Source organism: Ptiloglossa arizonensis, chromosome 1 (assembly GCF_051014685.1).
Source record: "Ptiloglossa arizonensis isolate GNS036 chromosome 1, iyPtiAriz1_principal, whole genome shotgun sequence".
Taxonomy (NCBI): Eukaryota; Metazoa; Arthropoda; class Insecta; order Hymenoptera; family Colletidae; genus Ptiloglossa; species Ptiloglossa arizonensis.
In genome coordinates this window covers 33,443,765-33,470,235 of record NC_135048.1, presented here as the reverse complement: position 1 = coordinate 33,470,235, position 26,471 = coordinate 33,443,765, and the positions used below count along the sequence as shown (strand labels likewise).

At 45.7% G+C, this 26,471-nt stretch overlaps 1 protein-coding gene across 5 annotated transcripts in view; it reads right to left on the bottom strand.

The window, feature by feature from the left end:
* The window catches only part of Pnt (ETS transcription factor pointed), a 279,236-nt gene that overhangs the window by 232,088 nt on the left and 20,677 nt on the right, over positions 1 to 26,471 (bottom strand). For all 5 annotated transcript variants that reach the window (XM_076315257.1, XM_076315274.1, XM_076315299.1 and 2 more), the window contains one exon: positions 22,484 to 22,691. In XM_076315257.1, coding sequence (XP_076171372.1) covers positions 22,484 to 22,691 — 208 coding nt within the window. The remainder of the gene's footprint in view (positions 1 to 22,483; positions 22,692 to 26,471) is intronic.

Genomic DNA, 26,471 nt, shown 5'->3' with positions numbered 1-26,471 from the left:
CTCTCTTTCTCTCTCTCTCTGCTCGCCTCCTCGTGAATGAACCTCGAGTCGCGTGGCGCCTCGTGACGTCACAACCTGTTGCTACCTGTTTCTCACCTTCTCCCTTTATTCCCTTCGCCCTCCTATCTGCTCCTTATCGCCCCACCTGTGCCCGAGCTCCAACCTCCGAACGCCCGGACCTACGCGCGACCAACCTGCCTAGCTTGCGAGGATCTCGTTCGCGCGAACACCGGGAACATTTTCGGAAACACGTGATTTATTCGGTATTCTAGAATCGGTAACTTCGGATCGTTGAAGTTAGATCGGGGAATATTCGTATCGGTCGCGAAGAAGAGAGAATTGAGAAGGTTTAATTTCGAACTTAGGATCAACGATTGTAGAGAGTGAGTTTTGGTTAGATTTTAAGAGTCGAAACGCGAGGATTCTTTCGCGGGGAGAATTTATCACATCGGAGGTATCGGTCGCGAAGAAGAGAGAATTGAGAAGGTTTAATTTGGAACTTAGGATCAACGATTATAGAGAGTGAATTTCGACGAGATTTTAAGAGTCGAAACGCGAAGATTCTTTCGCGGGGGAGAATTTATTACAGCAAAGGTATCGGTGGCTGTCGCGGAGATAATTGCGATCGCTCCACAACGCGTTACGGGTACGACTGCACGAGCGTGTTTCGAGTTCCGGTGAGCGTCGAGGTGAAGCGTTCTCCGCTCTCGAAAGCGTCGGAGAGACGCGCGCTCGAGAGCGCGGCAGGCTCTCGGTTTCTAATCGCGGTGATCTCGCGTACGCGCGTAGCTGTCTCCGTATTCGTGGAGCTCGGTGCACTCTCGTACGGATGGCGAAGATTTCGTGAATGGGAGAATCTATCGGTGCGAGAGTCGATGAATGAAGACACCTGCGCGCTAGACCGGCGTTGAATCGCGCGGCTACTACTCGTTCAAGGTAACCGGGAGTTTCAAGGATCCTCTGGTGGCGTCGAGGAAGATCCCTGTTTTACCCGTGGTGGGTCACGCGGCGAGCGTGCCGCCGTCTACGTGGTAGCCAACGAAGCTTCGCGTAAACCGGGTGAACCGGACCGACAGAGGTAGACACTTCCCGGTTTCGATCGGCAGCCCCGACCGAGCTCGTTTACGCACGGATCAACGCCGCGACAACCCGTATGCATTTTTCACGAGCTAAACTATCTTTAAATCCCGCTCGATAAGGTATCGGGGAGAGAAAGGTTCGTTTCTATCGACCGACTCCGAACGATGCCCCTGGCAACGACTATTTAAGGCGGTACAGAAACGGCGATCGAACAACTAACCGTGAGAACACTCGAGAGAGAGAGAATTCTTTGTATAGGTGCGCGCGGTTTTCGGAGAGTCGTGATTAGTGTAGTACGGCGACGATATTGGTCTTTGATTCAAGGTAAGAAGAAATAGAAGTATAAAGAGTAGGTGTCGAATTTTGTGTTTGTATGAATATGTGCGTTTTAGGGAGAGTCGTGATTAGTGTACTACGGTGACGATATTGGTCTTTGATTCAAGGTAAGAAGAAGTAGGAGTATTAAGAGCAGGTGTCGAATCTTGTGTTTGTATGAGTATGTGCGTTTTGGGAGAGTCGTGATTAGTGTACCACGGTGACGATATTGGTCTTTGATTCAAGGTAAGAAGAAATAAAAGTATAAAGAGTAGGTGTCGAATTTTGTGTTTGTATGAATATGTGCGTTTTAGGGAGAGTCGTGATTAGTGTACTACGGTGACGATATTGGTCTTTGATTCAAGGTAAGAAGAAATAGGAGTGTTAAGAGCAGGTGTCGAATCTTGTGTTTGTATAAGTATGCACGATTTAGGGAGAGTCGAAACTAGTGTTCTATGGCGACAGAATCGTTCTTCGATCCAATCAATTAAAAAAAAAAAGTGTATAAAAAACAGGTGTCGAATTTTGTCTTCGTATAGGTACACGCGTTTTAGACTGAGTCGTGACTAGTGTACTGTAGCGACAAAATCGTTCTTCGATCCAATCAATCAAGAAAAAGATGTATAAAAAGCAGGTGTCGAATTATATCTTTGTATAGATACGCGCGTTTAAGGTCGAGTTGTAATTAGTGTCCTGTAGCGACAAAATTGTTCCTCGATTCAAGCTAAGAAGAAAAAGAAGTATAAAAAGCAGGTGTCGAATCTTGTCTTCGTACAGATACACGCGTTTTAGGCTCGTGACTAGTGTCCTATAGCGAGAAAATGGTTCTTCGATTCAATCTAATGAGAAAAAGAAGTGTAAAAAACAGGTGTCGAATCTTGTCTTCGTACAGATACACGCGTTTTAGGCTCGTGATTAGTGTCCTATAGCGAGAAAATCGTTCTCTGATCCAACCAATTAAAAAAGAGAACGTATAAAAACCAGATGTCGAATTTGGTCTTGTTACAAATACACACGCTTAACCCTTTGCGTTCGAATAATTTTTCTGCGCGAGAAACTAAAAATCTCGATGAAATCTACTAAATTGAAAGTAAGAATAAATCGTAGAATAAACTTCAATTTTATCTTATCGTGATATTTAGTATATTTTACAAGACACTAGTTTTATCTTAAGCCACGAAGAAAGCTTTTCTTGGTAATTAGAAAAATTAGAGAAATTGGAGAAATTAGACAAATTAGAAAAATTAGAAAAATTAGAAAAATTAGAGAAATTAGAAAAATTAGAAAAATTAGAAGAATTAGAAATATTTAAAAAATTAGAAATATTAAAAAAATTAGAGAAATTAGAAAAATTAGGAAAATTAGAAAAATTAGAAAAATTCCGGTGCACGAGTTGGCGACTCTCGGTCGCCTCTCGAGTTCAAAGCGTTAAGAACGAGTCATAACTAGTATCCCGCAGCGCCAAAATTGTTCTTCGATCCAACCAACAAAGAAAAAGAAATATAAAATACAGCTGTCGAATTTTGTCTTCATATAGATACACACATTTTAGACAAAGTCGCAATTAGTGTCCTACAGCAACAAAATTATTCTTCTATCCAACCAACCAAGAAAAATAAATACAAAGAAAACTGATCGAATTTGCTCCACTCGTACACGATCGTAGATTATACCTCGTTTCATTTTTATCGCATTGAATTTGTCGCTGCACTGCTCTCGAACGCAGCCTCGTCTCCGTTGCAACCCCAGCGACTTTTCACCGCAAAATCGTTCTTTAATTCAACCAATTAAAAAAAAAAATGTATAAAAAACAAATGTCGAATTTAATCTTTGTACAGATACACAGGTTTAAGACCCAGTTGTAACTAGTGTCCTGTAACGACAAAATCGTTCTTCGATTCAATCTAATAAGAAAAAGAAGTACAAAAAGCAGGTGTCTGATACGATTTTCTCTCTTTACTCCTTCCATCGGAGACACCATAAACAACGGAGAAAACAGACGTAAGATCGCACATCCATATCGATCCTTAGTCGCTTGATCGACTCGCACGATCCTCGCGCTCGCTTATCGGGCCAGTTGACGATTCATCGTAAACGAAATCGATCGCGCGAGATCGCTGGGAACACGAGTCGCGTTACTCGATCTTCGCGACACGAATTTCGCGTCGACTTCGTCTTCTTCGAAAGTTTCTCCGTTTTCGTTCACCAAAAAATCTTGGATCGTTCAGTTGGTTTTCCAAAACGAAGAATATGTAATTTAATAAAATACTTATACACTCTGAAAAAATTGTGTTTCCTTTTCACCAAAAAAAAATAAACAAAATTACTTTCCGAACAACCCAATGCAATAGCCAACGATCCGCTTTTGCGACGAATCGAAGACAAATTCGTGCCCGGGAGGATCGGTACTCGGAGAATTTACGGATACTAAAAATAGACGTTCGATGCATCGTATTTTCGCGGTTCGAGGAACGAGCCGAGGGAATAAATTACCGAAACGGTAGCTGTCAGTTGCTGTCGCGCGATAACAGATTCCGAAGATCCATCGACGATTGTTCGAGGAAGAAAGTAAACGGGCTACGTTCGTTGAAAAGTAACCGGTTGAAGGCGGTTCTTTCGTTATCGGTACCGATACATATGCAAATTAATAATACTCGTAGAGACACGTGATGAAATAATACGACGTAACGTCGAGATTTTCGACCAAAATCGCCAGTCGAAAATCGTTGTTACGTATCGGTGATAATAGCGATCATCTTTGAAGCGTGGATCGTTTCGCACAATTGTTTCCAACGCGAAATATTTTTTAAATGTAGCAGCAAACGTACCGAGAAACAGACACGTGTGTGTGCATCGAGCCATCTGGTGTTATATTTTGCGATGAAGTAGCACGAATTTGAAATTTATAAAAATTTAACGGGAATAACAAATGCGAAAAGGTTAAACGCAACGGGGTATCGGTAGCGAAAATGGTGGCGCATTGCGCTATAGTAGCCATAGAAAACCTCGGTACGGTGAATTTTATAATATTTGCTATACTTTTGTAACAATTGAACAGGGACTGTAGTATAGTAATTTGGTAAAGTTGTTTTGGTTTACCGTATCATTTTCCAGAATTGTACTACGAAAATTTCTAACAAAATAGCGCAGTAATTTCTAAACAGTAGTATAGTAGTTTGTTCTATAGTACCAGACGAGTTTTCGACCTAGCGTAGGGTAGATACTGCGATTCGTCTAAGAACTATACCCCCTATTGCTCTCGATACCGTGCAATATTCACCTAAGTACTATATACGAGTAGTGCGTCTATTGCTCTTTATAGCAAAGGATACCTAAGTGCGATAACAAAGAATTTTCATTCAAGCATTATATGTACCACTATCGCTCTAGATATCGTACAGTTTTACTATATAGTAACTTTATTGCTCTCGATATCGTACAGTATTCATTATATAGTACACCTATTGCTCTCGATATCATACAGTATTCACTATATAGTACACTTACTGCTCTCGATATCATACAGCATTCACGATATAGTACACCTACTGCTCTCGATACCAACGAATATCATCTAAGTACTATATATACCTCTATCGCTCTCGATATCATATCGTATTCATTCTATAGTACACATATTACACCTATTACTCTCGATACCAAAGAATATCATCTAAGCACTATATGTACCTCTATCGCTCTCGATATCATATCGTATTCATTATATAGTACCCCTATTGCTCTCGATATCGTACAGTACTCGCTACATAGTACCCCTATTGCTCTCGATATCGTACAGTATTCACTATATAGTACACCTACTGCTCTCGATATCGTACAGTATTTACTATATAGTACCCCTATTGCTCTCGATATCGTACAGTACTCGCTACATAATACCCCTATTGCTCTCGATATCATACAGTATTCACTATATAGTACATCTACTACTCTCGATATCGTACGGTATTTACTATACAGTACCTCTACTGCTCTCGATATCGTACAGTCCTCGCTACATAATACCCCTATTGCTCTCGGTATCCTACAGTATTCACGATACAGGACACCTACTGCTCTCGACAGCAAATACTATCACCTAAACGCTATATATGTACCACTATCGTTCTCGATACCATACGTTACGGTGTTACAGTCGATGCGGGCGCAGTGCAGCGCGTGCACCGTCGCGTTTGGTCCCGCGGCGCGACGAAACGTTCGAAAAACGTTCCCGGCGGAGAAACATCGCGTAAGGAACACAGGCTCGGTGATGGCACAAAGTTCTCGAAGAGCCGGGCAATTCGAAAATCTGGAAATTCCCTCCGCGGCGGTCGCAGCATCTGTCCGATGCCAGAAGACGAAGAGCGGAGGCGCGCGGTGCCACGAAGAGGGAGAAGGAGGGTTTGTTTGAAACTGTAAATCGTCGTCTCCGGGGATCGAGGACGTGAGAACCGTATCTGCGTCTGGTCTCCGGTAGGTAAGCAAACCGGGCCGAAGGAGAGACAGGGAGAGAGAGAGAGAGAGACAGACGGAGAGAGACCCCGAACGAACGAGAGAACGGGAGGGGGGAGAACCGCTGCAGGGAGGAGAAAGGGGAGGTTTCTCGACCGCACGCACAGCTGCGGTTACGCATTTCGCGCAATGCCTCGGTTCTGCAGCCTCGAGAGAGTCTCGAACGCGGCACCGAGATCGATTCCCTTCGATGATAAACGCCCCGTTTCACCGAATACTCGTTCCGAGGATCCCCGAGACTCGATGGAAAGGAAGAAGAAAAAAGAAACGAAAGAAAAAAGAAAAATATATCGTTCGTTGGAATTACGCAACGAGAGAAAAAATCCACCGTAGCCGTGAACGACTCGTGAAACGTTTCGTGGACTCTCCCATGGCCCTGGTCGCCCCCCGGAATGGGATTTTAATTTATGGTTAATTCACCCCGGTCGGCAATTAACGTCGCTTTGAACGTTTCTTTGTCAGCCGAAAGCGCGCAGAACCGAATCGGCCACGTAAGCCCTGCGTTCGCCCGTTTCACTCCGGAGAACGACTTAATTTACAACGGCCCTTACCGCCGGCTGAGCAACCGTTCCGTTGACCCTCCTCGTGCTGGGTCTTTCCGGACCCAGTCGCTCGATTATCATCTACTTTGCGCGGAAATGGACAAAAGAAACGGTACAACGAAGAACGATCCATCGAAATATTCGCTCGAAACACGAATTGGGTCCGAAAGGACCCAAATCGCACGGTATCGCACGGTATCGCGAAGATAGTATTTGCAACGATCTTGCGAATCACGCGCGATAATTTTTCCGAGGATCGTAAACGATCCGAAGTTTCGAGAAGACACGATGCACCGCGTTGCGCCGCGTTGCACCGCGGATTAATTATACGCGGTGGAGCCGATCGAGGGTCTCGATAATCTATAAAAACCGGGGAACGATATTCAAGCGTGGGACCGGTTAACGCGGCCCAATGAGTTCACGTTTCCCTCTCGTGATCCTTTCGAGCGTGCACCCTCGTCCGCCTCGCGTCCCCACGCGGCCAGCACATTCTCATGCACTCGTGTGGCTTCGACCGCATTTTTTCCCTCGTTTTCCCTCCGTTCTCCGTTGACGAATACCACGCCGATTGTACGTACGTAGGTACGTACGGCCGAGGGCCACCGTGATTTCTGATTTTCAGCGAGCGACGCCCGGTTTCGAGCCTTTGATCTCGGCTCGACGCGCGGGATTGCTCCTCGTAACGAGAACGTTAACTTTCCCTGCGACTTCGAAACGCCTCGTCTCGCTCGAAACGCGACGTATCGTTCCCTCGTGGATACAGCCAATGCCCGTCGGTTTCTTCGAAAATTTTTCGTCCGCTCGGCTCCGCGTCGAGCACGCGTCGCGTATTTATTCGCTCTAGGCGCCTCTGTATTTAAACGCGGCCAAATATAGGCCAGGTTCTAAATACGAGCCGCTATGGGGTCGCGTCGGGTGCTTCACCGTATCGGGAATACCGTAAAACTACGATCGAAGAACGAGAGAACTCGCAGGAAACGGACAGTGGTTCGCATTTCTTCGATCGACGGGTTGCGTCGCGGATCGTTTCAACGGTGTAAATTTTACACGGTTCTTTTATAATTTCGACGATGTATCTACCGAGGAGTTAATTAACTCGCTACGTTGCCCGATTACTCGACAGGTGATCCGAACACGGGTCGCTGAAGTTTTACGGGACGATTACAGCGACCTTGAAATTTATCGGGAGTATCCGAACGATTAGTTGCACTTTCTGCGAGGAACTTCTGCAAATACTGTGACCAGCGTAAACGGATCGTCGACGTTTAAATTTCAAAAATGAATCGACTTTAACGACCCCCTATTGCTCTTTATGCCAAAGAATATCTACCTAAGTGCTGTATGTACCCTTATTGCTATCGATAACACAGAATTTTCATCCAAGCATTATACGTACCTCTATCGCTCTCGATATCATATCGTATTCATTATATAGTACACCTATTGCTCTCGATATCGTACAGTATTCACTATATAGTACACTTACTGCCCTCGATATCGTACAGCATTCACGATATAGTACACCTACTGCTCTCGATACCAAAGAATATCATCTAAGTACTATATATACCTCTATCGCTCTCGATATCATATCGTATTCATTCTATAGTACACATATTACACCTACTACTCTCGATACCAAAGAATATCATCTAAGCACTATACGTACCTCTATCGCTCTCGATATCGTACAGTATTCACTATATAGTACACTTACTGCTCTCGATATCGTACAATATTCACTGTATAGTACACCTATAGCTCTCGATATTGTACAGTATTCTCTATATATAGACCTACAGTATTCTCTCTATAGAGCTCTATATATCATACGGTATAGCACACCTACAGCTCTCGATACCAAAGAATATCATTTAACTATATATGTGCCCCTACCGCTCTCGATATCATACAGTATTCACTATATAGTACACCTATTGCTCTCGATATCGTACAGTATTCACTATATAGCACACCTACAGCTCTCGATACCAAAGATACCAATCTACGATACAAAAATGTATCTTTTCTTGATCGAAAAGTAATTTTACTTCGATTCCTCTCTCGGTACCTAAAAACGATATCTCTCGAACGTGAACACAAATGCGAGACTCGTACACAAGCGTAGGCGTGTACGAATATTTAACACCGATTTAAAATCCCACTGGAACTTCTCGATATCGATATTTTCGCCTAGATTCGTCCCCGATTTCGGTATCGTCCGGTACCATCGAACAGATTTCCGTCCACGGCGAGCGACTCGAGCGAGGACCGCATAATTATTCGCGACGATATGCATTCCTTGAATCTATCGAATACGAGAGAGAGTTCCGAGAACGAAGGGCACCGAGCATTGAAGAGCTCGGAGTTTCTCGGAAGAACGTGTCCAATCAAAAATCGCGTTACGCGTATTATCATTTGGTTTCCGGTGTAAGAGGAAAAGGCGAATTTGACGAGTTCGTGAGAGTGGGGAACGGTTGGAATAAATTCTCTCGTGTTTCCACGGTCGTGACTCGGTGTCGTTCGCGCGTTATCGTCGATATACTGAATCGATTGTACCCGTGGTAGAAGCTGGGCGAACGTATCGGTACCGTGAGGGAGAGAATGCAACCGATTCGATCGAAACTGGTCGCGTCGTCGCGGTCGTCGTGGTCGTCGTTTCGAAAAGCAACGATTGTTTCGAGTTTGCCTCGAAACACCCGTATCTTTCTGTCTCGCTACTTTTAATATATCGGCAGCGGCCGGTGTGGCCTACGTGACCCGACTGTCGTCGAATGGCTACCGGAGGAATCTTATCAATCACGTGCAACACGCCCTACGTGTACATATATTTTTCTAGCCGGTTTAAATGGTATTCGTTTCGGCCCGTAGACACGCGCTCGCCGATGTACCCATGCGCGGTGTCTATGGCGAAATTTTAATCGACCGCCGACGATATCCTTCGACTGTTAAGGACGTCTTTGGCGCGTCGCGGCGTCCTTCTCCTGTCACGTCCATCTTGCGCTTTGGCAACGATTCTCGCCTCGTGGTCACGCGACGAGCGGAGATCTTACAAACGATACGACGCCGCGACGCGATTAGATCTACGGCTCGAACACCAGACGATAATCTCTCTATGGCGAAAACAATGCTGGAACGGTTTGCTTCTCTACGGTTAGTTCGACCATGGAAGTACCCTCTCGCCGATGGAAACACCATCTTAGTCGAGGAACAACTTTTTTTACTGTTACGATTCGAAACGAGAGACGTTACAGCAAATTCTGTGCTCGATTACTCGTCCACGAAACCGAGAACGAATCGCGGAACAGGTACTTCGGACGAATGGTACTTTTCGCGATTTTAGATTTGAAAAGTTTGCCAAATCTACGTCTCGATCGAAATCTATCTGGTCAATTTATTCGTTGTTCTTTCGATACTAGGTTGTTCGATCAGTTTTGTCGTTCGATAAAACTTATCGAATAACCTAGTATTATACTATACTGTTTTGTCGTTCTACAAAACTTATTGAACAACATGTAATTGGACAGTGAAGTGTTTCGAATTTTTGTTTTCCTGGCACACCAAATTGGTAAAATTCTGCTATAGGTTGTTCGGTAAGTTCTGTCGTTCGATAAAACTTTACCGAACAACCTAGCACTGTACCGTTCAATGAAGTACTTCAAATTTTTATTTTCCTGGCACACAAAATCGGTAAAATTACCCGATAAGTTGTTCAATAAGTTCTGTCGTTCGATGAAACTTTATCGAGCAACCTAGTACTCTTCAATGAGTTTTATCGAACGACAAAACGTATCGAACAACCTATCGCGTAATTTTCCCGATTTGGTGTGCCAGGAAACTAAAAATTGAAAACACTTCGCAGTCCAATTACATTTTTCCGATACTGCGAGCGTAACGTCGAAAAATATTTTTTTATTTGCACCCCGTACGATGATGGAAGAGTGTACAAAATGATCGATAGACCAGATTGAAGCGTACGTTACGAATCGTGCGTTTCGAAGCCTGGAAATCTCGACTGAAAAATAGAAAGTACACAGTAGGCGAAGAAAATTCTGCAAAACACCTGGACCTCGTTGAAATTTTTACGAGACGGTTAAGAAGCTTTCGATAGGAAGGAGTGTCGACGAAGACACGAAGAGTGTCCTTTCCATCGAAAGGAAAGGGAGCCCGAAGATCCCGGCGAAAAGTCGGTGCCTCTCTCTGGAAGGTTTCACGGTTTCACGGTTTCGCGAGAGGTTTCGTGGCAGTGTAGGATCCTGAAAAGCAAAGGAGCTCGCGGCTGTCGATCGCGGAGTCAATTTGTCATTCCGAGAAGCGATCCTTCGGAGCCACGGGGTACGTGTTTATATATATCCAATTTATTCCGCAGCCAGGTAGCGAGCACCGGATGAGCATGGCTCGACGCCTTACGTGCCCTGTGTTACGAAGGGCCCCGCGAGCCCAGTCACTTTTCTCCATGCCTCGGCCATGTGTTACGGTACCGAAGGACAGGGCTTGCCAAGTGTTTCGTGCAACGCGTTTACGACACATCGCGTCTTTCGCGCAACCACGTCGTTCGGACGTTACGCGCGAAAGAAAGGAAAGCGTAAATCGATAACGGCCGGCTCGCTCTTGCATTCGTACGGTGAACATCCGACAGTGCGTGCCTCGTCCGTTACCGACCCGAGATCTACGCCAGTCGAGGGTTCTGCTCGTCACGTGGCGATTTCGGACCGAACGACACCTTTGGTCGCTCACCTTTCGCCCACGTGGCGGATTTAGGATCCTTTCGCTCCAACGGACTTGTTCCTTTTTTTTTTCTCTCTCCCTCTCGAACCACTGTCACAATAGAAACACGCCCAAGATTGTTCGGAGAAAATGCTGAAAGTTTGCTCGATCGTGGACGAGCAGCGTTATCGACTTCGATGGGACTTGTTCCGGAGCAGCGTTATTAGTTTTGAAGAGGAACAACTTGTTCCAAAGCAGCGTTATTGGTTTTGAAGGGGAACAACTTGTTCCTAAGCAGCGTTACTGGCTTCGAAGGGGAACAACTTGTTCCAAAGTAGCGTTACTGGCTTCGATGAGGAGCAACTTGTTCCAAAGCAGCGTTATTGGCTTTGAAGGGGAACAACTTGTTCCAAAGTAGCGTTTATTGGGTTTGAAGGGGAACAACTTGTTCTTAAGCAGCGTTATTGGCTTCGAAGGGGAACAATTTGTTCCAAAGCAGCGTTGTTATTGGCTTTCCAAAGGAACAACTGGTTCTGGAACAACGTCATTGTCTTCGCGAAGGAACAACTTGTTCCGTTGCAACTTGTTCTATAAGTTTCGAAAAGGAACAATTTCTAGAGCAAAGTATCAACGAAGAAACGACTTTCTCCGGAACATTATTGGCGAAGAAACAACTTGTTCCGTTGCAAAGTTGTTGTCTTAGCAAAGGAACGACTTGTTCTATTGGCTTCGAAAGGGAACAATTTCTAGAGCAATGTATTAGCAAACATCGTTATTATCTTCGCGAAGGAATAACTTGTTCCATTGGAACTTGTTCTATTGGCTTCGAAAGGGAACAATTTCTAGAGCAACGTATTAGCGAAGAAACAACTTGTTCCATTACAATGTTATTGTCTTAGCGAAGGAACGACTTCTTCCATTGCAAATTGTTCTGTTGGCTTTGAACGGAAACAATGTTTAGAGCAACGTATTGGCAAAGAAACAACTTGTTCTGGAACCTTATTAGCGAAGGAACAACTTGTTCTGGAACCTTATTAGCAAAGGAACAACTTGTTCCGAAACGTTATTGGCGAAGAAATAACTTATTCTGGAACTTCATTGGCGAAGAAGCAACCTGTTTCATTACAACGTTATTGTCTTCGCAAAGGAACGACTTGTTCCATTGGAACTTGTTCTGTTGACTTCGAAAGGAAACAATGTTTAGAGCAACGTATTGGCAAAGAAAGAACTTGTTCTGGAACGTTATTAGCGAAGCAACAACTTGTTCCGTTGCAACGTTATTTTTTTCGTAAAGGTAGAACTTGTTCCATTGCAACTTGATCTATTAGCTCCGAAAAGGAACAATTCCTAAAGTAACGTATCAGCGAAGGAACAACTTGTTCCATTGCAACTTGTTCTATTAGCTCCGAAAGGGAACAATTCCTAAAGTAACGTATCAGCGAAGAAACAACTTGTTCCATTGCAACTTGTTCCATTGGCTTCGAAAAGAAACAACTTCCAAAGTAACGCATCAGCGAAAAGACGACTCGTTCCGAAACATTACCAATGAAGAAACAACTCGTTCCGTTGCAAAGTAATCGTCTTCGCGAAGGAACGACTTGTTCCGAAACGACTTTATCGTCGATGGAAGAACTCGTTCCGTAGCGAACGTTGAATTTTTTTTTCGAATCGTCGTCGTCGTCGACGACGTGGTCGTTCTCTCGGTCCCTCGAGTCGAACCGAGATTAACGCGGTCGGCAATTGCTCCTAGTTCACGGATCGGTCCGAAGCTACAGAAGAACCAGAGACCGGATTAATTAACTCGAAAGCCGGCGTCGCGATTGCGACGGTTAGAACGAAAGGCGACTCCGTCCCGTTCGGATGCAATTTTCTCATTAGAAGCGACCCGTGTCGGTTTTCCGCTCGTCTTCCGAGCAACCGTTTCGCCCGACGTCGCCCGCTCGCGTCGAAGGAAGCGCGAAAGAAACAAATTTCTCGCGGGTGCGCGTCAATGTCGCCGGGGACAATGGATATTTGCATAAAACATTCCGGCCACCAACTGTCATCAGCGTCCTATCAGGTGGCAGGGGGTGAGAAGGGGATCGGGTAACAATGGCGTGGACACGGTTGTTACGACAAAGTCGCAGAAAACCTGCATTATTCAATGGCCTCCTGCGGCAGCCAGGAAAATGTAAACGTTGCCGTCTCTGGCTTCGAGTGCAGCTCGCTCGACTCGAACGACAAAAGCTCTATACGAACGGGCCAACGGGCGGGAAAATTCTTTTATTTTAAACGTTCGAACCTAGGTCCATCGTCGAGAAACCTTCGATACCGATTCAGACGCTTTCTCGAAAATCTCTTCTTCGTGACGCATTCGATCTACACGGAATTTAGGTTCCTCGTTGTTCAGGGACTCGTTGATCGTTGAACTCTTTCGTCTCGAACGTTCGAAGCTACGAGCATCTTCTAAAAACTTTCGAGATCGATTTTAAACGCTTTCTCGAAAATCTCTTCTTCGCGGCGCACTCGAGCTATACTCGGAACTTAATTTCCTCGTTGATCGTGAACAGGGACAAAACTCTTTCCTCTAGAACGTTCGAACCTAGGTCCATCATCGAGAAACCTTCGATACCGATTTAGACGTTTTCTCGAAAATTTCTTCTACGTGGCGCACTCGATCTATACTCGGAACTTAGTTTCCTCGTTGTTCAGGGACTCGTCGATCGCGAACAGGGAGAAAACTCTTTCGTCTCAAACGTTCGAGCCTACGAGCATCTTCCAATAACCTTCGAGATCGATTTTAAACGCTTTCTCGAAACCTTCCTCTTCGCGACGCACTCGATCTCTACTCGGAACTTAATTTTCTCCTTGTTCAGGGACTCGTCGATCGCGAACAAGGATAAAACTCTTCCGTCTCGAACGTTCAAGCTTACAAACATCTTCCAAATACTTTCGAGATCGATTTTAAACGCTTTTTCGAAACCTAACGCGAAACCACCCGTTCGCAACGCGCTCGATCTATTCCCAGGAATTAGTTTCCTGTTGTTCGAGACGTTTGGATCCCATCCAAAGATTCGATCGTTCGATGGCAACAATCCGTGCATTGTGCTCGCGTCGGAGACGATAGTGTACGCAACGGACCGCGTGCGTTTCTGGCCGACGATTTTCATCGACTTCGCGCAAAAATTAGTGCACGGCGCTGCGAGTTCCACGAAGGAGCTAACAGGTCGGCGTTAAACGCTCGAGCAGTCGATAAACGAACGTGTTAATCACTCGCGCGCGATCGCGAACCTTCGAGGTGTACCGAGCACAATCGCGGGAAGAGAAATGAGCCCGTGATTTCGGCCGAACGTGTTCTTCTACGGTTAGGTGAAACTCGATTTTAAAGAATCGCTCGTCCGGTCGCGGGAACGGTTAATTTCCCGCGATGAATTTTCTCCGTGGGAAAAACGCCACGTCGACGATGACGGCGCGATACGCGCGCTCGCGAAGGTTGAATGACTCGCAACAGAACGACACTACTAATTACATACACGTGACGCGATCACGTTAACTACCCGCGTTCGTCACGTTTCCAGCCGCTCGGTTTTAATATTCAAATATCGTGGTATTTGCACAATTTGTTTCTTTATCTAGCGTAGAGGAGCGCACGTTGCAGGTGCAAGAACGTATTACCGAGTCGACGGTCTCAACGCGAACCGTTCGATCCGACGATTTCCTATCTCGATACTGTTACAAACATCGATTCCACGGGAACAATCGGCTACTGTAAATCAAACGGCTATTTGAGAAAAGCCGCGTGTTTATTTTCTTAGCCAATTGAGAGGCTCCCTTGCACGCGGATTCGCGACTCATCGATATCTAACGACGCGACGGTAGCGATTAATGAATTTCATTGAATACATTTGTACGACAACTCGATGCCATCGAGTGGGTGTCGAATTTGTATTTTTCTTAGATGCCTCGCGCAACGAGTCTTCTTCTGTTTACGATAATTTATGCAAACACGAGTATAAATTTTCTCGAGACAAGTCGGTGAGTAGGTAACCGATATCGAGACGTTGGAGTATTTCTGTTTAAACTGGAACAACCGATTTCTTCTAATACATTCATTCGAGAACTTGGTGCCATCGAGTAGGTGTCGAATTTGTATTTTCTTAGGAACGAGTCTTCTTCTGTTTATGATAATTTATGCAAACACGAGTATAAATTTTCTCGAGACAAGTCGGTGAGTAGGTAACCGATATCGAGACGGTGGAATATTTCTGTTTAAACTGGAACAACCGATTTCTTCGAATACATTCATTCGACAACTCGGTGCTATCGAGTAGGTGTCGAATTTGTATTTCTCTTAGATGCCTCGTGCAACGAGTCTTCTTCGACCACGGTTCTGTGTACGATAATTTATGCAAACACGAGTATAAATTTTCTCGAGACAAGTCGATCAGTAGGTAACACCGATATCGATACAGTGGAATATTCTTATTTAAGCTGGAATGACCGATTTCATAGTAATCTACAGAAGGCTCGAGACGAAATTTCAAGGTAATCGAAACGATAATTTATGCAAACCCGAATACAAATTTTCCCGCGACAAATCGATCTGTAGGTAACACCGATATCGATACAGTGGAATATTCTTATTTAAACTGGATCAACCGATTTCATAGTAATGTACAGAAGGCTCGAGACGAAATTTCAAGGTAATCGAAACGATAATTTATGCAAACACGAGTATAAATTTTCTCGAGACAAGTCGATCAGTAGGTAACACCGATATCGATACAGTGGAATATTCTTATTTAAGCTGGAATGACCGATTTCATAGTAATCTACAGAAGGCTCGAGACGAAATTTCAAGGTAATCGAAACGATAATTTATGCAAACCCGAATACAAATTTTCCCGCGACAAATCGGTGAGTAGGTAACACCGATATCGATACGATGAAATATTCTTATTTAAGCTGGATAAATCGATTTCATAGTAATCTACAGAAGGCTCGAGACGAAATTTCAAGGTAATCGAAACGATAATTTATGCAAACCCGAATACAAATTTTCCCGCGACAAATCGATCTGTAGGTAACACCGATATCGATACGATGAAATATTCTTATTTAAGCTGGATAAATCGATTTCATAGTAATCCACAGAAAGCCTAGAGACGAAATTTCAAGGTATTCGAAACGAGGAAACACGTTTCTCCTTCTCGCGCAGTCGACGGTTCAATTTCCATAACGGTCGACCTCGAATTTTCCCTCTTGAATGGAATTCGTCCCGCAGTTTCCGTACGAGGAAAGTAAATAAATCTCCATCGAACGAATCGCGTGGTGGCGAGCGAGAGAGAAAGCGAGAGAAAGAAAGAGAAAGAGAGAGAAAGAGAGAAAGAGGGAGAAAGAGAGAGAGAGAGAAAGAGAGCGGGTCGAGAGCGTTCCTAAGGATGATTCACGGGTCGCGCGTCGGAAAAGTGTGCGGAATCAGTGGAAAAATTGGTCGTCCACTGTCGAGCGTGTAAGAGCGGATAGATAAGTGGGTGGACACGTCGACGACGGCACTCGCGGCGGAGCGTGCGTGCACGCGCACGTATACACACGCCGGTAAAGGAGAATGGAAGGCGGGGGCGTTCAGTGGGGGGGCCTTAATGAGGATGCTGCTGATTATCCAATTCGTAAATTCTCGCTACATTTTGATCGTGCTCGCCGAGCCGCGAGTAACAAGAATTACTCGTGCTCCGCTCCACGCCACCCGATTCCCTCTCTCTCTCTCTCTCTCTCTTTATCTCTATCTCTCGTTCTCTTCGTTCCAGCGATTTTTCCCGATTTCCACGCGACCTTACCCTACCCTCGTCCTCTTTCCGAAATTCGACGCGAAGAATCGTCACCGCGGTAAATCGATCTACATGTTCGTTACGCGTCGAACGATGCACGCCCGAATCGTACGCGCAACAAGTCGAGAAGTTGCTGTTGGCGCTCGTTGCTAAATACGTTCTCGGATTTCTCTCCGCTCCTTGCTAAAACGGCGCGTTGGGAAATTTTAACGATCGCAAAAACTGGACACGACGAACTACAAACTCGACACCGATTCCATCGGTAATAGGGCTTTTAGAAGTACTAACCGTTGTTAGGCGTACGAGAGGTATTTATCGGGTTGTCGGGGAATGTCGTTTTATTTTCCAAAACGGAGAATATATAATTTAGTAAAACGTTTGTATATAATTTAGAAACGCTCTGAATGTATCGTGTTTCGTTTTCACCGAAAAAAACGAAACGACTTACCGAACAACCTAATAGTTTCTTTCGTTTCCAATTTCAAGAGTTTTCTGTGTAAGTTACGGTAGAAGCGCAGTCGATGATAAAAAATATCGAGTCGATCGAAAAATATTGAATATTTTCTTTCTTTAGGGAGTATATTGTACAGTCGAGTGTACGAACAGAGTACGACGGAACACTATTGTGCCACGGTATTACCATTTCGATGCTCTTCGACGGGACGCCCGCCGAATTGCATCAATCGATATTTTCGTCGGATCCTTTAAGGAACAAGAACGTGTGCACGGTGCATATTAACAGCCATTGTGCCAACTGCATTGACGCAATTGCACCGTCGAAGTGTTCACTGTCAAGGACGCGAGTTCCTTTCTTCGCGGGGACGTAGAATCGAAACAATGTACCAATCGATATAAACATTGGGAACGCGTGCTCCCGAAGGGACAACTTTGCGCGTTCGAAGTACATTCGAGTCGACGCGTACTTAATTACCTGTGCGTTAAAATTCTTTTCGTACTCGTTGTAAATCGTTTCTAGCGTACGACCTATCCGGAAAATAAAAACCGATACTGTCACCGTATTTACCAAACAACGATTACTCGAGCTAGATCCGTACTAGGTTGTTGGATAAGTTTTGTCGTTCTTTCCATTGTAAAAGAATACCAGACGCTTCGACTTCGAACAACTGTAAATACACGATCTAAACGAAACTTCGTGTTCATCGAACGGTAGTACAATCTTTCGAAAAATAAAACTCGTCGTTTCATTCCGAGGCTAATAGCGCCGTTTCTTATCGTACGATAAAACTTATCGAGCAACCTATTAGATCCGTGGAAGCGTTGCACGCGTATCGCGAAACCTCAGGTATATATTCCCGAACGGCCTACACGGCTCGTGGAAATTTGATTAATTCCAACGAGGAAGAGCACGTAACAGAACCATTCACGATTTTGCAGAAAAAAGCTGCAACGTTCTAATGACGGTAGTTAAGAGCGACAACGTCTCGGACACGCACCAGACGTCCAATTAAACGCAACGTCGTTTCGCGTATACACGTTGCAGCATCGCGAGCCATCGACTGCGAAATCGGATAGCACGTGGACGTTGCACTTTGCGTAGGTTAGCTTCGCAACGATACGGATTCGATCGTACCTACATCGCGCGTTCCACGTCTCTATAGGTCACCCCGTATAAAGACTAACCCACCGGGCGTGGAATTTCTTTTATCGAGGCGAGTCTCGAGTTTCCAACGGATTGTATGCAAATCTCTACGCCGAACATTTTTCGCAAATACCCTCTACCCCTCCCGATGCGTCAATTACCCCTGATTACCCTTGCAACGACCGAAATCGATTTCTCATTCGACGTTTCTTTCTCGCGAGAATCACCGTAGTACGAATACTCGACGCTCGTCGGCCGTTCTCGCGATTTCGTGAGTTCCACCGGTTATCGGCCGTTCTCACGTTTTCGCGAGTTCCAGCTGTTATCGGCCGTTCTCGCGTTTTTGTGAGTACCACCGGTTATCGGTCGTTAGCCTTCGAACGACCGAAATCAATTTCAAATTGGACGATTCTTTTTCGCGAGAATCACCGTAGTACGAATACTCGATGTTCGTCGGCCATTCTCGCGTTTTCGTGAGTTCCATCGGTTATCGGCTATTACCCTTCGAAAGACCGAAATCAATTTCTCATTGGAAGTTTCTTTCGCGCGAGAATCACCGTAATACGAATACTCGACGTTCGTCGGCCGTTCTCACGTTTTCGTGAGTTCCATCGGTTACCGGCTATTACCTTTCGAATGACCGAAATCAATTTCTCATTGGACGATTCTTTTTCACAAGAATCACCGTAGTACGAATACTCGACGCTTGTCGGCCGTTCTCGCGTTTTCGTGAGTTTCACCGATTATCGGCCGTTCTCGCGTTTTCGTGAGTTCCACCAGTTATCAGCCGTTCTCACGTTTTCGCGAGTTCCACCGATAATCGGCCGTTCTCACGTTTCCGTGACTTTCACCGTTCATCGACCGTTCTCGCATTTTCGTGAATTCCACCAATCATAGGCCGTTCTCGCGTCCCCGTGATTTCACGAATCCACGACCGTGATCCGTATCCATCCATCCTTCGGAAAGATTCTCTCTCTCCTTATACGTACGCTCACGAGCCAACGAGGAAAAGAATTACCTACGGTCCGTATATCGTACGTTCGTGAACGACTCCGGTGTGTCTTTTTCGCGTCTGGCGCCGTTTTAAATTTTAAAACAGCGAAAACACGCAACGTCGCGCGCGAGCCGGTCTGCGGCGATCTAATCGGACAAGTTATACACGAGTTAGTGCTTATGCAGCCAGCGCTCATATTATGCAAGCGTCACTCGATGTAAGTGCACCGTTTAGTGTCGCAATCTCAACGGTTAACAGGACGCTACATTCGACGACGTACGGGACGCGGAGAGGGGGGAACAGGGGGACAGGTGGGAGGGGGGAGATTCGATCGTGTTTCAAGAGGCCCCGCGAAAAGCTGATTTCAGAATTCCTCGAACGACCAGTCTCTTCTGGCCATAAACAACATTCCGCGCCTTTTTTGCCCCGGTATCGAACCGCGACCACTACTCCGGGCGAAAAATGTTTCATCGAGCTTCGATGACCACGTTGTCACGAATTCGCCGCGAATTCTCGTACGAAACTACGCACCGCGAGCACACTTGCAACCTTTTATCCACTTACGTTCACCTACGGTCGGTCACGCGAGTCTACGTACGCCCAATCCGATGCAATACGATAAAGTAAGGATCCTCCCTGCTACGGGACAACCTACACCGAGATATTAATACGTGGACGATGTTATCTTCCAACCGAGTTTAACGTCACCTCTTTCGTTTCGTGATACGTAAACTTTTGCGACAGTTTCGTGCTCGGTACGCGTATATTTCATCGCGTATGTTTGTTTCTTCTTTTTTTTGTCAAAGTTCCCGTTAAACGACGACAAAAAGATATATGGAACAGTTCAATTAACGCATCAAGTGGAAAACTGGTGCGGGGAGAGGTGAAATGAACGAGAGGTACCCAGGGAAAGACCTTCTTTTTTCAAATAGAAAAGAAACACACCCAACACGTGTACGATCCATTACCAAATCGAAAAATGAGAAACAAACAGAGATTACGATTACGTCGTCGCGATCGTCGCCCGGAAACCCGTTACGTGTTCGTACGGCATAACGAGCGCGCGTTAACAAGTAAAAACGCTCGACGAATACGGCTGCGAGACTGCGGGAAATTTAGTGTCCCCCGCCGGTAGTGAAACGCGCGGAGAATTAACGCGATCAACACGCCGAGGGCCTCGAAACCGAGAGATCGTCTCTCTTTTTTTTCTCTCTCTTTCTCTTTCTCTCTGTCCGTGGACAATAGGTATATCTCGTAGCGCGTTAAAACTACAATGGCCGAGTACGCGGCTAATTGAAACATTTGCCTCGGCGATTACTAGACCGGTCGGGTAAACACACGCGTGAGCGTGCAATTTTCTCACGCCAACACTCGATACGCAGCCGCGTGACGAATCGCGTCGCGTCGTCACCGCGCGTCTCTGTCGCGACTCGATCGGTTACAGCTCACTTTCCAACACTTTTCTCGACAAATCAGCGATTTTCTTACCGAGGAGACCCCTCCAGCGAACCGAAACTGGAAATCGCACCTTTCTCGAGGTCATTCGGCTCGACTTTTAACGCGGATACTCTGTGTACCCTTTCTACGATTTTAAAAGAATCTAGGTTCTTTCTACGTCTTCTCGACCGTAGGTTACGATCTTTTTACGTTTCTTTTGCTTTTTGTTTGTTATTTAAATAACACCTTTCCGTGGTTTTTCGATCGAACTTTCGACACAGATTTATCGGTGCACAATTTTTTCATTTCCGCGTCAAAGTTTCAAACTTCTGCAAAGGGTGCGAAAGAAGTAAGAAAAATTGTGCGTTTGTAATTCCTCGGTAGTTCTTGTTTGGGAGAAATGTGTTTTTGAATATTTGTATTGGGTTGTTCGGAAAGTTACTTCGAAGTTATGTTTGTTTGAAGTCATTCCCAAAATGGAGAATGTATAATTTAATCAAATGTTTGTACACTCTAAAAACAATCGTGTTTCATTTTCAACGAAATAAACGAAACGACTTTCGGAACAACACAATAAGTTCACGAGTCCACTTTCCAACTATTCGATACGAAGGTGTTCGTTCCGGTGCAACATTGTCGACAAAATTATACACGCCTTTCGACAAAAGAAAAAAGACAAAAGAGATCCGCAGAGATTTACCTAACGAAACTAAGAACATTCGAGGAATCTTCGAAAGCTCGATCATCCTTCGTCCAAAGTCTTACTGTTCTATTCGCGATGGATTCCTCGATTTGAAGGAGTTTGTGGACAAGACTTACTTGGTTAGATCTTCGAGAGAAGGAAAACTAGTAAATATTTCCCTGAACCAAGAGATAAAATTCAAAAGAAAAAAAGACAAAAGAGTTCCACAGAGATTTTCCTAGTGAAACTAAGAACTTTCGAGGAATCGTCGAAAGCTCGATCTTTCATCCAGAATCTTACTGTTCCATTCGCGATGGATTCCTCGATTTGAAGGAGTTTGTTGACAAGACTTACTTGGTTAGATCTTCGGTAGAAGGAAAACTAGTAAATATTTCCCCGAACCAAGAGATAAAATTCGAAAGAAAAAAAGAGAGAAGATTACTTAGAGAACTTAATAGAATATATCGCGTACAAAATCGATGCAAACATTCGCAGTTGGGCATACGAAGGGTCACGAGTCCGAACTCGGAACCCTCCCTCGCAACGCGAAGTAAAAGCGAGAGAAAAGTATTTCGCTGGCTTCTCGGGAGGAGTATGGTTCGTCTCGCGAGAGAAACGTCACCGTGGATCATACACCGTGGCAAGAAGATCTCGTCGCGGAGAGATCCATCGCGTCGATCAAGGGTTAACAAGCAAGAACGCGATCGACGTTACGCGAATTTACGACGATGCGCGCACGGTGGTGATTTCCAGTTAACCGTAATCCCCCGAGCGGTCTCTCGGGACAAAAGTCGTGTAAAAACTCACCTAGGGAGCTCTCTGGATCGGACAGGTCGGAGAGAGAGGGCACCTTCCGCATCGAGGTGAACCTGCCGGGGAGGGCAGGCACCAGGCCCTCTTCCTCGGCGTCAGAGGCCAGCTCTTGTTTCATCAACTTCGCCATAACCGTCAACATACCGCCGCCGTCGCTAATGCTGCCGCCTCCCAGATAGCTGCCCACGCCTCTGGCATCGCGCTGAAAGAAAAGCCAGCCACACTCTTTTAATCCGTCTAATTAGCGTCTATTGCGTCGTCTCGCTTTCGTTCCATCGCCGACCGATCAGATTTTTCCATGAAAATCAAACGGAGCACCGTGCAGTCATTTATTCGCGACACGGCCGCTGTTTTATCGACCAACAGCGGATCGCGGTACCGATCGCTCTTGGAAGGAGCTATCGATCGTTTCGAGAGGCGATCTTTAACGATTTCAAACGATCAGGTACGCGATTACTATCGACCGATTCGAGAGACGATTTTTAATGATTCCCTACTCGGTCGAAACATTCTTTTTACAGTTTTCCAGATACCATCAATCACGGTATTCGGTGACCACTCGCTACTCGAATTGGCTTACCAATATTTCAAACGTCGATACACGATAATAACTATCGACCGATTCGAGAGACGATCTTTAACGATTCTCTGTCGAAGTATTCTTTTTACAATTTTTTCTAAATACCACCAATCACGGTATTCGGTGACCACTCGCCATCTAAATTGGCTTACTAATATTTCAAACGTCCAGGTACACACTAATAACTATCGACTGATTCGAGTAACGATCTTTAACAATTTCCTCCTCGGTAGAAGCATTTTTCTTTACAATTTTCTATATACCACCAATTATTCGGTGACCACTCGCCACCTAAATTGGCCACTAATACTTCAAACGTCGAGATACACAATAATAACTATCGACTGATTCGAGAGACGATCTTTAACGATTTCCTCCTCGGTAGAACCATATTTTTTTACAATTTTCTAGATACCACCAATTATTCGGTGACCCCACGCCACACAAATTGGCCTACCAATATTTCAAAGTACACGATAACTATCGTTCGATTCGAGAGACAATCTTTAATAATTCCCTGTCGAAGCATTCTTTTGTACAATTTTCTAAGTACCACCAATTATTCGGTGAGCACTCGTTATACAACTTGGCGTACCAAAATTTCAAAGTACACGATAACTATCGACCGATTCGAGAGACAATCTTTAACGATTCCCTGTCGAAGCATTTTTCCTTACAAATTTCTAGATACCACCAATTATTCGGTGGCCACCCGCCAGGCAAATTGGCCAACTAATATTCCAAAGGTCCAGGTACGCGATATCCTATAGATTTCCAAGTAGGCATAAATACAGCATTCCATCGGACAATGCGACACGGTAGCTGCAAGATCGGAGCCCGGTAGGCCGGTTAACAGCGATAAAGATCGAAAGGATCGACGCGGAGAGAGAAGGTCGCGATCGTACGAAGCTAGATCAAAGAGTCGCGAGAGACCCGGTGCTCTCGGCGGAGGCATGAATGGACGGTGAACCTGCTGAAGTTGACGCGACGGGACGGGGGAACAGCGGAAAAAGAGCAGTCGGGGGAGGTGGACGAGGAGGAGTAGAAGGAGGAGAAAGAGAAATATGGCCACGAGGGCGACAAAAGGGACAGAGAGACCGACCTACGAGGGAGCGAGATACGAAATCGATGAATAAGAAACGGCGAAACCGTAGAAAAGGAGCAATTCACGGGACCGGGGAGCGAGCGAGTGGGAACGACCCGTGACGGATCACCGAGGAGAAGGACGAGACCAACTACGCGGCGGGACAAAGAAGAAAAGTGGAGCGAGAAAGACGAAACCGCAAACGCGATCGAGACGAAATCAAACTCGAAAGACGACATCGACGGAGACAACGATACCGTGAAACGGATCGGACCAATCCTTACCGAGAGGAACAGAGATATTCCTATTCGAGACATTGTATTCTGGACCAGGCTTACTCCAAATGCGGTCCAAGCGGTAGACCGCATGAACTTCTCGAGAGGGTACCAGTTCGTTTTATCAAAAATTTCCGCAACCGTCTCCTCGTTCGTGCTACGAAACATACCGGATGATTATATAGAGAATCTTCGATTTGTCTTCATGTTTGAGTCGAGTTTGACAAACTTTACCCGATGAACCGATACGACCGAAAAAGTTGGATTTCTACGCGCGTCAATTTTTCATCGAAATCGATTCGACGCTAACCGCGTAACCGTTGGAGCGAAGTTTGAGAAACACTGCCATGGACGAGCTGTCGTAAATTAAAAAAAAAAAAAAACGCGGCTGGAACACAATACGCCTGCGAGTCCAATTTCCGTGCGACTTAATTTTCCATTAGAATCGGTTTGGCAATAACCGTGTAACCGTTGCGCGCGCGAGAGAGAGAGAGAGAAGTTTGAGAAACACTGTCGCGGACGAGCTGACACGAATTTAAAAAAAGAAACACGAGCGGAACACGGTGTACGATATACCAACGAGTCGATTTTCCGCGCGAGTCGAGCTTTCGTTCGAAATCGGTTCGCAGTCGGCGATAACTACGCGATCGTTACGGGAGAGAAGTTTGAGAGACACTGGGCCGTGGACGAGCTGCTGTAAATTTAGAAAAAAAAAAAAAGAAAAAAATAACCCTCGGGGAACGGTGAAAATTGTAGTCGATTATTACCAAATTTATTTCTCCAAGAGAGAGAAGAACGTAGTTGCATCGAGACGGCGCAACGATAGCTACGACCGCTTGACCTTCGTGCGAGGGACTCCAAGTTGAATGAAACGCTGCACAAGAGAGTGACGCAACGGTACGCAATGCAACGACAGCGCAGCGACGCGATGCAACATTCTAACCTCGCTCCGTACCTACGCTCTCCTTGCTCCTCCCCACCCCCGCTCTCGCCCGGCCAGTCCTTTTACGCTACTCTCCTCGCTCGCTCGCTCGCCGAGCTCTTTCCCCTCTAATTCATTCCACCCCTCCCCTCTCGTCCCGCCGACGACGATCCAGTCCACCAGTCACCCTTCCTCGGTCAACCTAGCAGACGCTCGTGGATCATAGACGTACAACTCGGTAGCGTCGATCGAAGGCGTACGTAGGCGTATGAACTTGACGATACCTCGCGACGATAAGGTGTACCGGTCGTTACCTCTCGTTCGGTCAAAGGTCGACGGAGACGATCTCGAGAGATCGGGACGAAAAAGTTCACCGGGACCCGGTCGAGTATTTTTCGATGCGCAACCACCGCGTGCAGCGATCGACCGCGAATGGTTGGCTTTCTAGAACTATCGGCACTTATAAATAGCGAGAACGAGCCGCGTGGGGGCGCGTTCGATCAACGAGATCGTCGACTCGTCGATCGCTCGTGATGTCACGAATGCGTTCTCCTTGTATTTATCTCGTATCGTCGAGAATCGTGGTACCGGGATCGACGCTACCGGGTCAAATACTGCTCCAATAAGATACCGGTACGTTTGTAGGGAACGTATCGAGTTTTCCGTGTACCGGTTACCGTGTACGCGTAAACGTTCGAACGAACGAAGGTACCCGTGCGGTGAACGCCCGTAGGCGTTCGCCGAGTAGGCGCGACAAATGGGACTACGAGGTCTCCCGCACACGGTGACCCGTTGAGATATCGAATCTTCGCGAAGAGCACGAGGGATCGTTAAAAATACGATATCGTATCTGGAATCGGTGTATCGACGAATGGAAGATATCGAGCGCGACGCGGACAAGACGAGGCTCGGATAACCGAGATTTTCCAACGATGACGCGGATGAAGCGTGTAACGGCGAAAAGAAAGGCGATTCCGCGTTAATGGGGGGGGGGGGGGGTATAGTGGCGATTAAATCGTGACTCGAACAACGGCCCCTCTGTCTTTCACGATAATTATTTTCCCCTACGTATTGGCGGTGTACGCATGCAACACGTGTATGCAGATAAGCTGCCAGATCGT